Below are 17556 nucleotides of genomic sequence, written 5' to 3'. Positions count from 1 at the left end.
GCCTTCAACACCACTTGTTAATCTGAATCTACTTCAACATGAACCCATGTGTAAAGCAAAGGGTATTCAAAGCTTTGTCTCCTCTTTACTCTTTCCAGGTTATAGGAAATAATGTTAAGATATTTTCAAACAGATTTTTCTGGCAAATAACTTTGGTTTCTTTCTCAAACCAAATGCAGAGCTAACTGTTGTGTGCTTCCTCCCACCATGTCCCAGCGAGCTGTGAGCACACCCCAAACAGCCCATGAACCCATCTGAGCTCCTTCTGCTGGGGCCCAGCACAGCTAAAACAGGTTATGAATTATTCTTAAAATGTGTGTCTTAAACTTCCCACCAGTGAATTTCAGATAATTGAACCCAGAGAGGCCATGTCCCAGCTGATGAGAGCTCTGTGAGGAGCAGGGTTTGGCTCAGATCCTTGACTCTATTTAACTGTAAGCAAGCACACTGCTGTGAAGTTTAAAGGGATTCAGCTTGAGTGGGGTTTGCATCTGCTCCTAGGTTTCAAACAAATGCACTTTGCAAACCTTCATCTTCATCATCCACAGAAGTAGAAGGCCGGATTCTCTTCTGATCTCCCGCTGAGGCAGCTTCAGGTGGCTCCTTTCTTTTCACCTGAACAAAAGACACAATTAGCATTTCTAAAAGTTTAGAAACAGCAGAAATCAACTTCTTAAGCAAATTGCCACTTCTTTTTGCTGTGGTCACTTACAGCAGAAACCAAGGGCCACTTCCCAGCTCTTGATCTCTTTATTTGCTTGCAAACAGAATTTCACTCTGAATGAAACTCTACCCCTTCAATTTGCATGAAAACACCCTGGGTACCAGCATGGTGCATGTCATCACCAGGTACTTTGAGGATGACAGATCTTGACAAATCCATGTGTTCTGAGATTGTAGCAGAACAGAAAGAGAGCCTAATCTTAAAGAACCTCAAAGCAAGTTTTATTCTAAATAAAGACTGGAGAATCTCTCATACCAAACCTTTACTTGCACCTTCTGTGCATTCAAAAATCCTAATTTCAGGGAAGCCCTCTACACTCCCCTACCTCACACTTCTTTTAAGGAACTTCTAATTTTTTATGCAAATGCTTTTCAAAACAGATACCCTGTGCTTCTGAGGAGACAGAGTTTAAGCAAACTGCAGGTGAGACTCAGCTGCCTAAGCAAAACAGTAACTGTTTAAAGCACCATGAGAATAGGTGTATTTTTATGATCATGCTGAAATGCTGTGTCCTAAACACAGCCAAATGTTCCCTTTCCTTTGCAGAGCAGGGAGATCCTCTACAGACAATGCACACAAGTGGAGGGTGAAAATCTAAGGGAATAGAGATTCCTCCTTGCTCTGCTCCTGGAGGGTCAGAAGCAACCCCCTGAGTGAACACAGAGTGGGGTGAACAGCCTGAGGGCTCTGGGGCACAAACCTAGTGAGGTCTGTCCTCCTAAGGCTCCTCTCTGGGGGATGTCAGCGTAAGGAAGAGAGTTTTTTGTTTTCACCTTGAAGGATGGCAGCCGGATGGCCCCTCGTAACCCAATGCCCAAGCCGATTGCCTCATATCCCAGCCCTTCTCCTTTGTTCCAGTTCTCCAGAAGACAAGAGGCAATTCGATCCTTTGGCTTTGGTTTTTCCTCCAGTTCTCCTCCAGACTTCACTGGAGTGAGAGACGCCTGCAACAGAGAAGGCACATTTGAGAGGGAAAGTTTCCTGGGAAGGACACGAGCTCTGGAAACCATTTAGACAATTGAGGTTTGGGAAATATCACTGCCCTGCCCAGGCATCAGTTTCTTTGAGGGCATCTGAAGGTGCCCCACACTGGAGAGGAAATAGAGCTGCACAGAGTAATACAAATAACTTGAGTGTGCTTTAGGCAAGTCAGCCCAACACTGTGTTATCTACCTTCCTTTGCTAAGCCACATAACTGAAAGCAACTCTAGACCTTCCAGTTGGGAACACCTTCCTTCTGTTGAGCATAAGGCCAAATATAGTGCATCCAAAATCACACACATCCCTGTGTTTCCTTAGCAACCGCAGCCCCAGTCCACAAAACCTGTCAGAAGGCTCCAGTCCTGGGAACAGGAACATAAAAATATTTAGACGAAACACCAAAGGGTCTACAAAATAGACACACAGCCTCAACAAATCCTTTTTCACCAGAGCTGAGATGCAAAGGAAGAGCAGGAATTCAGACCTCTACAGCTATGGAGAGGTGGACAAGCCAGGAGAACGTCACACATGGTGTGCCAGGGGCACAGGAGGTGACACTCACTGCAGCAGCCCATGGCACAACACCCCAAACAATTTCTCTTGCACACCCTAACAGAGCTCACATGCTGAAGTGGGCTGTAACCACCAAAGAGGCAGCACAAGCTCAGCTCTCCTGCTAATAAGGGACAAGACTAACAGGAATATCAAACAGAGAACCCAGCAGCAGCACTCCATGGCCAGGAGTTATTCCTGGCACACTGCTTAATGCATCTTAATCAGGCTTTCAAACCTAAACCCACCACTAGGATTTGGGAACAAGGAAAAGCTTTCCCCTAGCTCAGGCAGAAAAGGTCCATGGAATGTGCTGCCTTCCCTAGCAACATTCTCCTTTCACAGCTTTCACCTCACACATTTTCCACTCTGCCTGACCCAGGACATCAGTTTTACTCCTGAGCCTTCCCACCCTTTACCTAGGGCATGCTGCCTCTTGGCTGCCAGAGTTGGAATCAATCAATCAATCAATCAATCAGCTGCCTTTGATGGAATATAGCAGCCAGAATCAGTGTGATGGCAGAGATGGGGAAATGACCTCCAATTGCCACCAAGGAGCCCAGTAACCTCATCTTCACACACACACAGAGACACCAGCAATGGGAAGGTACAGTTTAAGCTGAATATTCATATTTTGTTTTTGCAAAAGCAGGCAACTTGTGCCTGAGAAGGAATCCTGTCTCACCCCAATTCTAGGGGTGCCCAGTCCTAGCAGAAAGGAAGCTCTGTGAGATTTTTCTACACACAACAGTAACCCATGCCCTGGGGCAGAAATGGTTCTGGCATCTCTCTTCCTGGACAGAAAGCACATGTGGTTTTCCATGCAGCAATTTCGTATTTTCAGTTACACTGCTCACATCCAACATAACCTGTGGCAAGGACTGTGGCAAGCTGCTGTGGTACAGTCAGCTTCACTTCCCAAAATTGCTTATAAATCCCAGGTGAGTGAAGAACACCCTAAATCCAGCCATAACTTGGGATGTAAAAGAGCCTGAAGATCTGCCTCAACTTGCTTCTGCTTCTTCATCACAGATGTCAGGTTTAAAACAATTTCTTGAGTACTTCAGTTGCTGTTTTTGCAACTATTTGCTGGATCTGTTTCCTTTATTGCCCTGGAAACTCAGGGGCCTCCTCCAACACTGTCAGCACATGCTTGCTGGCAGAAGAAAAGCTCTGAGCATTAGTCAGGAGGAGAGGGATGGGGTTTCTGCTGCACGTCACGCCAGCCAGCTCTAAGCCACAGCAAATTACACTGTCATAAAACAGCTGTTAAGCAGCAGCATTACCAACCTCTCCAGAAAGCCAAGGAGCTCTCCCAGGCACCAGAGTTAACACGCAACTGGTTTACAAAAACAGGTGGTGAGGATACTGCTCTGAAAACTGACATCTGAAACAGATCTACCTGCAGGTTGTGGTTTGTTTTGTTATTTTTACAGTAATTCACAGCAATGGTAATTTTGAGGCTTGCATTAACCTTTCTGCAGTGTTAGGTTTTTATAGTAGTGACAAATTCACCACACATTAGATGACAGAGCTGTTTGCTCGCTGAGGTATACTTCAAATTGGGTGAGAAAAGGATCAGAGGATTCATGCAAAGCTGTTTTCTCAGCTAATCCCTGGAAATCTTCGTGTATTTGGCCAATGTTCAGTTTTTGAGTTAATTGCTGCTTTGTACACGCACTGGGGAGGGGCCAGAACTGGAAATACCCACAAATCTCACTGCACAAAGTGGGGAACACAAAACAGAGCTCTGGTGGTTTCAAACATTCCTCTTGCATCTGACCTTAGTTTTTCAGAGCAAACCTCAGCTTTCTCTTGTACGTAACAATTTAGGATTTTGGGTTTTTTAAAGTCAGTTCCAGACCCCTGCTGACCCCACACATTGACCACAAGCATTAAGAACAACTCTCCAGGACCTAGGACAGAGCACACAAAAAACCTACTTTTGCAAGACGTTCCTTCTTGTCCCACCAGTCATCAAACGCCCGGAACGCCACCACTTCAACCATCTTGCGGTTCAGGTCCCTTTTCATGATGGCCTTTAGTTCCTTCACTATGACCAGGAGGACTCCATCCACAGTGGCTTTGTGGGGATCTTCCTTCTTCGGCTCATAACCCGGGGGTGGAACCGAGGGGTCAAACTTGGGCAGCGGCGGCCACTGCTGCCCGCGGGCGAGAGCGGCTCCCATCGAGAACGGGCGGTAGGGAGGAAGATTCACAAACTGCATCCGGCCCGTCATGAAAGGCGGGTACTGGTACGTGTTCTGCGCCTGCATCATGCGGCTCAGCATCTGAGTTTGCATCTGGAAGGACATGGGCATGCCACCCCACTGGTTGCCCAAGACACTGATCATATCCACCTGCATGACCGGGAACATGCCGGGATGGAAGGGGGGCAGCGGGGGCAGGATGTGAGGCGGAGGGACCCCGGGCGGGGCGGGCAGCGGCGGCGGGGGCACGGTGACGGCCGGGTGCGTGGGCGGCGGCGGCGGAGGCAGCGGAGGGGGCATGGGGAAGCCGGGCTGCGGGGGCGGTGGAGGAGGAAGAGGAGGGAATCCCGGTGGTGGCAGAGGGGGGATGGACGGGGCCAGCACGGCCGTGTTGCTGACGGAGGAGTTCACCACAATGGTTTTGGCACATTCCGCGCTGGTGATGGGCGCAGGGTTGGTCTCGTCGTCGGAGATTTCCATGTCCTCCCCTGAGGAATGCTGACCCTGCCACAAAAGAGAGAGAAAAGGTGACGAGCACATTCTCTTTACATTAAATACCACAGCGCCGGGCTGCTTCAAACAAAAGCTAAGTTTAACACACATTTTAATTGGGAACGGAGAAAAGCGAGCGATACTCTGAAAAGACAGGGCCCACTGAGCAGCTGGTGCCTATTGAAGCTTTTCTCTTCCGTGTCAGACCTCGGGAATCAGAGAGGTAAAAGCTTTCTAAAAGAGCATCGGCACCAACTGAACAAAACCCTCAGCTTCAGTGGAGCAGGAGGAATTGCTCCAGTGCTTGGAGAAATACACACAATCCAAATCCTTCCCTGCAAGATACATTATCTCTTATTTGCATCTAATACTCCTAGGTACATTACACCATGAGTTTTTATTCCTTAGTTTTTCCATGCACAAATAATTACCCTTTTTTTAATTATAATCCCTGGCTCGTTTGCTGTCAACTCCTAACCTCCAGTGGTGGAAAGACAATACCTCCACATGGTTGCTGCTACTAAAAGTTGTCTTGACTAGACCACAGCAATTCACATGGGAAAACAGAACCCCAAATCTGGTTAAATTACTTTTAAACATCAAAGTCATAAATGCTGGGATTCAAAGACATGGCCTATATTGTGTTTTGGGACAAAATTAATACTTTACTAGCCACAAGAAATACAGACTTGTAGAAAATGCTAAAACTATGTCCTACCTCTGCTGCCAAAGGGATGGAAACTGGATTAAAACAGAGGGTGCCAGCTTGCTCTGAAATCTCAAAGCTGCCTGACAAGGTCTTGTACAAAAGAAAAGTCTCAGGAACAACCTCCACCCTCCACAGCACATGGTCACACCTGCACACTGTGTCCTACAGGCACTTCAGTCCTCGAGGTGTCTCTAGCACCAAGAATCCACATGCATGACTGCCACATCCCTCAGGTATTGAAACCCTGATATGAAATATAGTAACCAAATACTGCTGGAAGACATATCCACGTGGTGACAGGATCTAGGAAACATGAATGGGGCTGATCCCTGACGAGAGTGATGACAGCAGACAGGACAGAGTCCCTGTAACCTCCAAACACATCTCACATTGCTGATGTCAGTGAAGAGCCCCCCCGTGTTCCCCAGCACAGCCCAGGGCACAGCAGGAATGCTCCTCCTGGCCAGAGCCCTCCAGATGCCCTGGGAGCCAGGAAGAGATCACCATCAAGTGCCTCTCTCTATCAGAATCCTGGCAAGAGTTTCAGAACCTGCTGGCTGTTATCAGCCAGATTTAACTGTAGATCCCAAAGATATTTATTATTTGCTCCACATTTTGTGCCAGCAGGTGCCTCTTCTGTCTGCTCTCCTGCCAGTCTCCCCAGTGTGAAAGGAAAGAGCAGTATCAGACACTGGAGAACCTGGAAGTTCTGGGAAGAGCTGCTGAGGAGCAGACTTTGTTGGCAGTTTTCACATTGAAGCCGCTATGATTTGGTTCTTAACCTGTGAATTTCTTACTGTGGTATGCAAACAAAAGCAGGAGCAGCTGAGTTGACTCTGCTACAAACTGTCACTGTGTGAAACTGAGCAACCACAACTATCCAAATCACTCCAAATGTTTCCCGTTTTATCAAAGGTCATCTCTGCTACAGCAGCTACCACCAGAGAGCAGGCTGAGCACGATGCTTGCAACAGCAGCTGTGCAAATCCTCCAGTCCTGGCACCTCCCCTCGCCCTGGCTTCCCCGCATTCCTCTGCTGCAGCACGAACTCACTGCCTCCCGCAGCGCCTGGGTCACCCCCAAAAAGCCACTTGCAGTTTTAGTGCCCAAAACGCCCAACAAGGAGACACCATTCACCTGGCAAACCCTGAGCAAGAGCTATTGACCCCTGGTAATGGTGATGGAGAGGGGACTCCCCCGTAGTCACAGAGTCACTTAAGTGCATCTGTGCATGCAGGGAGAACTCCGAGGGCTGTTTTGTAAACCCTAAAATGAACAGTTAAAAAAGAAGCAAAGGTGATAACCCATTGCACTCGAGTTTTTCCAAAGCCCAGTTGTATCATACCCTTGAGCTGCCCACATCTGGCTCACACTTCTCAGTGGGTCTCACACCCTGCATCCTCTCCCCAGCTGCTCTATTGCGGTCACGTCCCACGCCGAGGATGCCGGGGAATAAAAGGACATTCTGCAGTTTCAACTACTGCAGCTCCAGTGAAAGGAGCAGAGGAAGAGCAAAAAGGACGACTGTGGCAGGTGTAAACAAGATTCCTGTGAAACAGACCCCGGTTTTCAGTAAGTGAACACAAAAGGCCCTGTTAAAAGCACTGGCTCCAATTGCAAACGCTGGATGATGCTAAAGGTCGGCACTGGGTAGAAAGCTAGGAGTGTTCAGGCTACCAAACAGACAAAATCAGCTTCAAGTTCACATTCATCCCATCTGATAGGATATGGAGAAAAGTCACCTCATGAGGCCTCAGGGGAGACCAGCACTGAGCAGTGTCAAGCCACAGATTCTCCCCAGTCCCTCCTGCAGGACCTCGCATCCTCCCAGAGCCCTCTCCCAACCTCCCATCCTGGAGCACCAGCAGCCCCCAGCCTGTCCCAGCCAGTCCTCCCACACAAGATTTGTGTGCTCCTGCCCATCCACACACAGCCTCTCATCAGCCTCAGAGTCCTGCCTGATAAATGAGGCTGGTTTTCCCTCCTGAAGGAATCACATAGAAAAAGCCAGTCCTGAAATTGCAGAGTGGTGGCAGGACTAGCAGGATTCCATGCTTTAGGGCACAGAGCTTCCTTCATCCACACATCCATTAATTTTTACTTAAGATGAAATGAGAATTGCCAAAGCAATAGCCAGTGTTTGAAAGATTGAAGACTTTTCTGTTTTTTTCACTTCTGGTGCTCAGATGGGTCTACAGGAAGCAACAACAGATTCCCTGCTTCCTACAATGTTGGGCTGACAACTCACCTCCACTTGCACAGTGCACACAGTCTGTGCTCCAGTTTTATCCCAAGCAAGATGGATAGGGAGAGAGAAGGAGATTAAATGGCAGGGAGAAAAGGATCAGAAAAGGCACAGGAGGTAGGGGGAAAGAATCACAAGGTTAGGAAAGAGGTCAAACCAAAAGAAGATCATCTACAAGGAAGCCTTTAAAGAAAGTTAAGAGTAACGAATATTTAAAGCGGATGACTTTCCTGTAACTGCTTGTATCTAAGGGGGGAAAATGTAGGCACCAACTGAAAGAGATCAAGGTACATATAGAAAAACCAAGGGGAGACATAGAAAGATCTTCTGTTATTTGAATTTCTTTTCATTCACCTGTCTGAACCTGGATTTACTATGGTTGCTACCAAATACCTCTCAGGGTAGAGCTGAAAAGCACCTGTGCTGTCCTCTCAAAGAAACTGCCTTCTAGCTGGCCTCCCTCTTTGCTCTCACAAGCAGAAAAAAGTGAGCTGATAGATGACACACATACTGCTCCAAGAATGTCACAGCCATCACTGTCAAAAAAAACCTGTGCCAATCAGTCCCAGAGTTCACCTGCCTGTTTCTGAGGTCATCTGGTACAATGCCACCAGAAAACCTTCCTTCAGCCCACTGAGAGAAAAGCCATTTCCAGCTAAATTAATTTGTGCTGCCATCTTTAGTTTGGATTAATTAAATTAAGAGTTAGCAAAACAGGTATTTAATTATACGCATGACACATTTTTCCAAAGGTTCTTTAATGATGCAAATTCGTTGGGAGAGATTCATGTCAGTGTAACTGGTTATAAATGGCCTCATTCACTGTTCACCCAAAATGTTAATTGCCACCTTTAACACCAGCAGAGTGTGCAGAGACTCTTAAGCTAAATGAGGGAACATCCTGGGATGCCACTCCTTCATCAGCTGGAACAGTGACAGGGTAGAGCACTGGCTACAGGGTATTGATCCCACCTCAGAGCCATACCCAGCATTTTACAAGCAAATGTTAATACCTCCCGAGAAAAGAAACTACATCCTAATATTTGCATGTAGACCTGTCAGCTTCCAGGTGTGAGGAGGCTGTTCCATCCCCTGCCCCAGAGGAGCACTGCTGCTGTGGCAGTGATTGGGACTCCCACTGTACTGTTGTTCAGTACCTTTCTTACAGGCAAAGAAACTTCCATTTCCTTCTGAAAGGTTAGCTGATAAAAAAATTTACTCAGAATTTCAGAACACATTTTGAACACCATCAGCTTACAGTTCATTTCACTTAAACATGCTGCTGGGCACCAAGTTACTTATATTTGAGGTAGGGAACTCTATCACTGAACATAGCAACTAGCATTACCTGGCTGAGCTCTGGTGCATCAAAATAATGAAATGCAGGATTGATGGCATTTAGCACTGTACAAGGGCATTAGCCTTCATGTTTTTCAATAAACCTAGAACTTCTAAGAAGAAGGGACTCTTGGACAAAAAAGTTTTCCTAATCTGGTTAAACAGTCATCACTTGGTTTTAGATTAAATCCAAGCAAGGGCTGAAAAAAATTCACAATATATTATCTCGCACTTTATCCTTACAAAAAAGCAGGGAAAGAAAAGCCTTCAGAGGTGAGGAGGACAACTGACTGAAGAGGGTCATACAACAAGTCACTAATGGAGTCAAGAACAGACTCCAGGTCCCTCTGACCTCCTACACCCCAACTTCAGTTGCCTTCCCATGCTGGGCTCACACCAGGCTCCTCACTGCCTGTGCTCTGTGCTTGACAAAGGAAACAACCATGATCCCTGGGTGAGACCAGCTCAAGTTCTCTAACACGCATTTCTCTTCCCAGACTCCTTCAGCAAAGCACATTAAAGAGAATGAGATATTTCAGACCTGCCACATTTCCTATGCTGCCATCCAGAACAAAAATGAAGCCTGAGGTCACCACAACCTGCAACTCTTCCTCCAAGACCACTGAAAAACTCCTTTCAAGTTTGGCCCAGAGAATCCCACCATTCACCCTGCTGACAGAGTACCAAATATCCCTTGCAGCCCAAAATTTGCAAACCCAGAGAGGACTTCAGAGAGTATTGCTTTGTTCATTTTTAATCCACTTTCAGCTTGTATGTCCCCTGTTCTAGGCAAAGCACACGAGGAGGAGCCGTGGCTCTGAACTGTCCTTGTCTTGCTGGGAGACCACGATGACCTGGCAGAGGGAGGGTGCAGAGCATTCACACCTCACCGTGTCAGGTGTGAACAAGGCAGACTCGGCACCTTATTTACAATGCACACGAGTATTTTTACTTTGCTCACCATAATTATAGCCCTGCCTGGAGAAGAACATGCACAAGGGTGGTGCTTCGCTGGCTGTGTGCTGTACAGGAGGGCAGAGCCACCCCAGGTGGTTTGCCAGCAGTCCAGCAGCAAAAACACAGAGCAAACTGCTGCCTGCACCTTCCTGGGTGAGCTCTCCAAGCTGGTCAGGTCACTGTGCTGTCCCCAGTGCCCGTGGTGGCCAGCCCAGCACCACCACAGCCTGGATTGAAGCTGGAATCAGGTTGCTGCCTTCTCCCCGTGGGTTAGTCAGGTCTTTCAACTTCCTCTGGGCAGCTGAGAGAGCTCCCACCCTCCTGCTGCAGTCACAGCCCACAAGGGCAACCACAGCAGCTTTTAATTGGAACAACTTTCTGGTGTTTGCACTATAATAAAATGTTCAGCTCAGTAATTGGCAAATGGAAAGATTTACATGTTACAAACCAGTCATTATATAGTATCTCCAGCAACATGTGATTCTATCTCTAGAAAAGACTGCAAGGATTTTATATAGTTATATATTTATACAGCACTTTATAAATGAACTCCCAAGCAAAGGCTGCAAACACACAGGTGGGAGTGATGGACCCAATGCTGTGTCCCACAGAAAGGGGCACCAAAAAGGCTCTAATGGAACAAGGATTTCTCACAGAAGGAGAGACACTCCTAGGTTGTTTTGGTTTCTCTAGTACCAATTGCCAAAGTACCTCTCACTGCTTGAAAAAGAGAATTCAAGCGCTCTGTGCTGACAATATCCCACCTAACACACACTCTGTGCTGGCTCAGGTTGTGTTTTGGTCTGGTACTTGCAGCACTTCTTTGGCACAGGCAGTGCTCCCCACACCTACAGGGCTGCCCAACAAGTAAAACAAGTGACAATAATATCCAAGTGCTTATTGTAAACAAACAGCACTGCAAACACCAGCCCAATTTACGCCACTTACTTTCCCTCCTAAGGCCAAGAGGGAACTTTGAGTTGGTATCTCAAACCACAGAAGGATGGAGGGAGAATTCCCTGGAAGACCCTGCTGCTCCCAGAAGAGGGGGACAGGGGTGAGGAAACACCACGTGCTCGCTTGTGTCTCACAATGTGCTCATCAGGTGCTGGTCCCTAATTAGACCATCCTGCACATGGGGAGATGCCAGGAGTAGGGATTTGGAAGGATGCAGGGAAGCAGCTTAACTGGGCTGTCAGTGTAGGGCAGGAAAGGCTCTTGAGAGGGGAAGGCACATGGGGCTAATGCTTACAAAGGGAAAAGGTCTCCTCGCTGACTTCCAGTATTTCCTGACACCAGGAACAGAAGTAAATTGACTTATGTTTTAAGGACAGCAGGAGAGCTGGACAGCTGCCCAACAGTCCATGCCATCATCAGAAAATCTAGTGAATCAAGATGAGAAAACAAACTAAAATGACTCCTGTAGGATGAACAGCAGTGCCAAAGAGCAATCCAGCCTCATGCAAAGCCACCCCACACTTCCTGCAGGCTCTCACATGCACTGAGCAGCTGAAATGGGTCTCAACACTTCAAGGTCCTGCTTCAGACTCCAGAGGGGATTATCCTGTCTCCCTGCAGGACAGTGGAATAACATCAACATCTCCATGGAAAGGAACTGAGCAGTAGCTTAAATCAGTATTTCCTAAAGCAAAGCCCCTGATGTGACACAGGGCATGAAATGGTCCACATAAAAACCCACAAAAAAATAGGAGAAAATTAATGCAATGATTGAACAGGGGGAGTTCAGGCTGGTTTTACTTGATTGTACATAGGATCTCCAGTGACTGTAAGACATGATGCGCAGATTCTTCCTTCCAGAAGTCAAAATAGATCCTGGAGTAAGAAACACCCACTTAGGCAGCTGCTAGGCATTTTCACAAGGCTAAGAACTTCTTTCATTCAGCAAGTGGTGCAGGGAAGGACAGATAATTCTAGGTGAAGCAAGAAGCCAGAGATGGGAAGCCCATGTGGTGCAGTCTGAGATAAACAGATCTTTACTGATCCAGAAAAAAGACAACTTGAGGAATGTGATCCCAAGGGGAGAACACTCAATCATCATTCAGTACTTTCAAAAATCCATTCTCTTGGCAAGACAGCACCACAGCCCAGTTTTCAATGTGGATTTCAAGAGCTCACTGCAAGAGGTTCTTAGGACAGAAATCCTCAGAGCCAGGAATTAAGCCAGTGGGAAAACAACTGCTAGATCTGCCTCAGCAGAAATCCTAAAGAGATGAACTGGCAAAGAGAGCTAGATTGAGGAGGTTGCTCTGTTTGTTAGTAAGTTAGCAATCCATCCACAAAGAGGATGGCTTAATTCAGGTCTTCCTCCCTCCCAAGAGGAGGAGGCTCCGAACTGCAAATCTCATGGCATATGATGTGGTTACACTGGCTCCTGTCAGCAAGATCATCGAAGAAGGGATATTTGGAGGAGCCAGACATTGCCTCTGGGCTTCCCATGCACAAGAGAATCTCCAGTGTCTGCAGGGAGAGGCCAACATAACATCCTTGGGGTCCACATTCAGCAACGCCGAGACTGGAAACTTCCAGGCTGCACAGATCTGAGCGGGGACCGACATGAACATCCTACTGGGCAGGTCACAAAATACAGTGAGAGTATGAGCTGGGGAGTCCCTGGCCCCCAGCCCGAGCTCAGGGAGGCCTGGGCAGCCCATGCATGCCCCCATGTGAGGCTGGCCTGGACAGTTGCCCCTCCTGCATTATGTGGACAAATCCGAACTGGCAGGGCGAATGTGTGCCAATTCAGGGGCAGCGTCATGTGGCCACAGTGTTTTTCATCACATATGAAACACCCTAAAATTGGATTTACCATCTCATGGAACCATGGCCTTTTCCCTCAGGTCTTAAGTAGATCTTATTAAGAGGGAAAAAAAGGGTTTCTTTATGGGGGGGAGGAGGAGGTAGGGAAAAGGAAGGAGGAAAAGAGAGGGGTGTTAACATTGGGAAGCCATGTAACAAGGCAGGCTCTTTCCACAGCAATGGTTGTTCTGGTTTCCCTATTTTAGATTGGGGGAAGGGATAGTTGAAGAGCTATTTGCAATCTAACTTCAAAGGCTTTAGTCGGCTGGGAAGCTAAGTCATGCATAAAAGGATGGTAGAGTGGCAAGAAAATACCCCCTACAGATAAATTAGTCAGGGAATGTTCTCTACTTCTCCCAAAGCCTTTCATACAGCCAGACTGGCTTTACCCAGGTAAAGCCCTTTTCAGGCACCAGGGTCAGTGATGCAGAGTTCTGGGAACTAACCAGCCAAATCCAACAGAGGAACTGAACAGTCTCTCTGAAAAACAGAAAGGCACTGGTCCACATGCAGTGCGCTCCTCTGCAATTTTCTGTCACCTCAGCTGTTACTTCATTTTAAGGTCTGTCCACGCACAAAAGATGCAGAACTCAAGGCAGCATCCCCTTCACTAAAGCTGCAAAGAAAAGCAAGGAATTCAGAAGAAATCACACTGTACACAGAGAACTCATTTCCCAAATGATTCTGTAACACTGTCGTGCTCTTCACACTGGTGTGCAGAAATGCACCCACATTTCTAAAGGTACTTTACAATCAAAGATAAAGGGAACTGGCAACATTAGATCAGAGTCCACCTCTAAGTAAAAAAAAAAACCCACCCTGCAATAACTGCATGTGCAGAGTACACAGATCCCTCACACATCAGTGCCAAGCAGGAGCTTGCTCACATGCCAGCCCCTGACCTCACCCTCATACTTAAACCTCAGGTCAAATGGAGCCACGAATTCAGATCTTGCTACCAAGAGGGTGATAAGAAAGGAGATAAGCATGGAAAACAGTCTAGCTCCCCAGCTGATAGCAGCCTGTTGAAGAATAGGTTGTACACATGCTGTATTTAAACAGTTCTAATCAGCACAACTAGGCCAGCTTGATACTCTTCCCCTTTTACACAGTACTACTGACTGTACCCTTGAGTATCTGAAATCACGTGGCTATCACAGTTATGGCAGCATTTTCAGTGTGCTGCTCAGTGCTCTCTGCATTTCAGTGTTAGTACCAACAGTGGTTTCAATTGCAAGACCTGGATGTCCCCAATACAACCTGTGCAATGTTGAGCCTCCTCAGAAGAGAGGGCAGAAATTCAAGAATTTTGGGTCTTGAAGGAGAATGGAAAAAAGAAAAGAGTTTTTGTTAGATCATTCATCAGCTTCATCCTTTAAGGCTCTCCTGCTCACTTCCACCTGCCCTCCACATTGCTCTCCTTCCAGCAGCTCTGTTCTAGTCCAGCACCAGCTATTTGAAAAGAAATATGCTTGAAAGAGGAAACACACTGTTAATAAGGTCTTTAGGACCTTGTTATCATCCTAACTGCAGTCATGGTGGCTGCATGGTATGGTTTCAAATAAGGAAACCTGTGGCTTTCTGTTCTGGAGACAGCCACTACCATCACCCCAGACAGTACAATAGGACATCTGCAGCATTTCTGAATTCCCAGAAAAATTGCTGCAGAGAAGATGTTTCAGCCAGCCTACATGATCTTGACTGACAAAAAGCATTTGCCCACTTTGGACAAAGCCCCTGTTGGAGGTGGCACAAACGCTCTGGGTGTGCTGGACACAGCTGTGGAGCAGCCCCAGGGAATGGGAGGCTCAGGAGACACAAACCCTCCCTGGCTGTGGCCAGGCTGTGAGTCCTTCACAGCAGTGACCACAAGCCATGAGTGACACCCTAATGAGCTTAGCAGCTCCTCATTTTCTGAGCATTACAACACAAACCCAACAAGTCCTTCCCAGCAAAGCAGTAGATGCATTAAAACCCAGCTAGACTGCAGGAGATGCTTCACTCTGAGGAGCCTATTTCCAGCAGCTGAGTAGATGTTCTTCCTCAAAAGTAAGGGTGAGGCCAGCAAGAAACAGTTCCCCTTTAGTAACATTTCTCTTCTCTCTGGAGGCAGCTTGAATTTTTCACTGCTTTATTTCCTGCTTAGATTTTTCTTCTCTTGCTCTACTCAGATTTAACTAAGTGGATGCAGTTAGAGAGGACAGAATCAGGCTCATCAATTGAGGAATGTAACATATTAATATGAGAAATATTAACATATTACAATAAACATCTTTTTCTAAGACAAAGAGCAAGAAATACCTTCAAGCTGTCCTCTTTCAAAACCTATTCAATGAGGGAAATGCAACTTTTTCCCTCTACCACTCTCTTTGGGTGATAAAAACATAACCCCAGCCAACTGCTGTCTAGTCAATCCCTTAACAAAAATAAACCCTGTCCAGGACATAACATCTCTCATGGCCTTCAAGAAGACACCAAACTTTTACTATCAAACTATCCCCACTGTATGCAAAATAAATTGTAAAACCACAAGTGTTCTAAAGCACCAGAGTGGAAACACCCCCAAGCTGGGCTGCATTCCCACTGCCATTTGTGCAAGCATAAAATATGCAAAAAAGAGAGGAGAGGTAAAGTGTGCTGATTTCCCCACCTGTCCCCCTAATTAGCAAGCAGGAGGTTTAAACAAACACATGAAAACACTTTTCACCTAGAACAAAATTCAGCTGTGCACTGCACTGTCACAGGATACTGCACAGGCCCAGGAGTGCAGATGGGCTGAATAATGGATTAGATGTTTGTGGAAGACGGGTCCAGCAGAAGCTACTGAGCTGAGCATTGCTAATCTGCTGGTCAGGAGGGACCCCAGGGGAGCTGCTGAGAGGCTGCTGCATGGCACCCACTGCAGACCCAAAGGAAATAACCCCCAGCAACACAGACAGCCGAGGAAAGGTAAAGATGTGCCTTTTCCTTGCTTACTCATGAGTTAGTCTGAATTCTCTCCTGCTCTCTCTTGCAGCAGAGCTGTAACCAAGCTCTCCCACAGGTGACTGCTCAAGTGGAAGGGCAGCGTGTCCACAGCAGAGCCCTTCAGCAGCAGCCAGCACCAGGTGATCCATGTTCTGCTCCTCACAGCCACCACTCCAGCTCTCAGGCTCCTCTAGGCTTCCCCATGTTGGTGGCACTTTAGTCACTTCTTTCCTACCTGCTTTAAAGAGCTTCACTAAAATGCTCGAGATGAGCGAAGAACTGCAGAAGTTCACAGCAGCACAGCATCACTACAGCCCATTCTTGAGCAGACACAGCTAGACCCCTCTCACATAGCTCTTTATTTATATTTTTAAAGCAGCATTCCTATTAGACTGGTTCATTAGTTTGAAGTTATATATGAAGTCTTAAAAAGGCAGGTTACTTATTTAAAGAGTTATGTGAAACAGTTGTGAGAAAGGCACAAAACCAGGCAAACACAGCTCAGTGCTCATGAATTCCATGCCCTGTTCACTGATCCAGGTGGCCAGCTGGAAGGCATGGGCATCTTTTTATTTTTTAAGCAGTTCTGCAGGAACAGCTGCTGTGCTGGTTTGCAGCTCATCGTTTACTACTTAGCACCGTTTGGCCCCAGCACCTTTTGAAGCACCAGAGCTGCACAGCGGTCGTTTTATCACTGACCATCATTAATACATCTCACTGGATGTGATACTAAAGTTGTGCCTCACTAATACAATTGCACTGTGCAATGCTCTTTATACCAGAGCTCAGTGAAAACAGTAAAAATATTGCAAAAACTGACTCTTCTCTGACTGCAGCACATGTGCCCCAGCAACAACCCAAGACAAAGTCATGCAACAAGACTTCTTCAAGCTGAAGCCTGAACATCCAACCTCTGAAGGTTCACAGCTGATTACTGGTGTCCCCAGCATGATGCCAGCTCCCAGGGAATTTAAAAGCAACCCCAGCATCAGGACAGCATCCTCCATCAGGGCTCTGCTGGGGCCAGGCTGCCCCTTGCCACCAAACCCTCACCACCTGCCTGCTTCTCACTGACCTGGAACACACCTCATCTTTGCAAAACCATCTGCTGTTACCCCTTTTCCGAGGTAATTTAGGAGATACATCCCACCTGACACTGTATTAACAAGCAAATAAATTTGTTGAGATTCCCTTGTCAAAATTCATCCCTTCACACACGTCTCCATGGCATACATTGCACTGGTAGATTGCCCTTTATGTATTATTGCAATTTGAATAATTTCATGCAGTATGAAGGATTTTCATATTTTCCAAGTATTTCTTTTTCCTGACAATAGCAAAATGCTTGTAGCACCATGATAACAGTTGCTCACATTTATCTGCATCCTTCAAAGACAATATTTCAATTATCTGCACTGGAAACTCCCAGCCACATCTGCCGACCAAAATGCCACGTTTGGCAACTGCTTAGCAACAAGGACTGGATTGGGAAACAGTCCCCAGAGCCACGTGCCAACATCACACCAGCTCCTGCTTCCACCAAACAACATTGCTATCACCTCAA

At 46.9% G+C, this 17556-nt stretch overlaps 1 protein-coding gene across 2 annotated transcripts in view; it reads right to left on the bottom strand.

Annotated features, from left to right (window-relative positions):
• The window catches only part of SETD1B (SET domain containing 1B, histone lysine methyltransferase), a 48245-nt gene that overhangs the window by 13396 nt on the left and 17293 nt on the right, over positions 1 to 17556 (bottom strand). For both annotated transcript variants that reach the window (XR_004499597.1, XM_015643948.3), the window contains exons 7-9: positions 4201 to 4971; positions 1498 to 1668; positions 528 to 615 (exon numbers count right to left, since the gene is read on the bottom strand). Coding sequence is in view for 1 of the 2 variants with exons in the window: in XM_015643948.3 (XP_015499434.1) it covers positions 528 to 615; positions 1498 to 1668; positions 4201 to 4971 (1030 nt within the window). In the remaining variant the exon portion in view is untranslated. The remainder of the gene's footprint in view (positions 1 to 527; positions 616 to 1497; positions 1669 to 4200; positions 4972 to 17556) is intronic.

Source organism: Parus major, chromosome 15 (genome assembly GCF_001522545.3).
Source record: "Parus major isolate Abel chromosome 15, Parus_major1.1, whole genome shotgun sequence".
NCBI classification, from domain to species: Eukaryota; Metazoa; Chordata; class Aves; order Passeriformes; family Paridae; genus Parus; species Parus major.
This window is presented reverse-complemented; position numbering and strand designations above follow the sequence as displayed.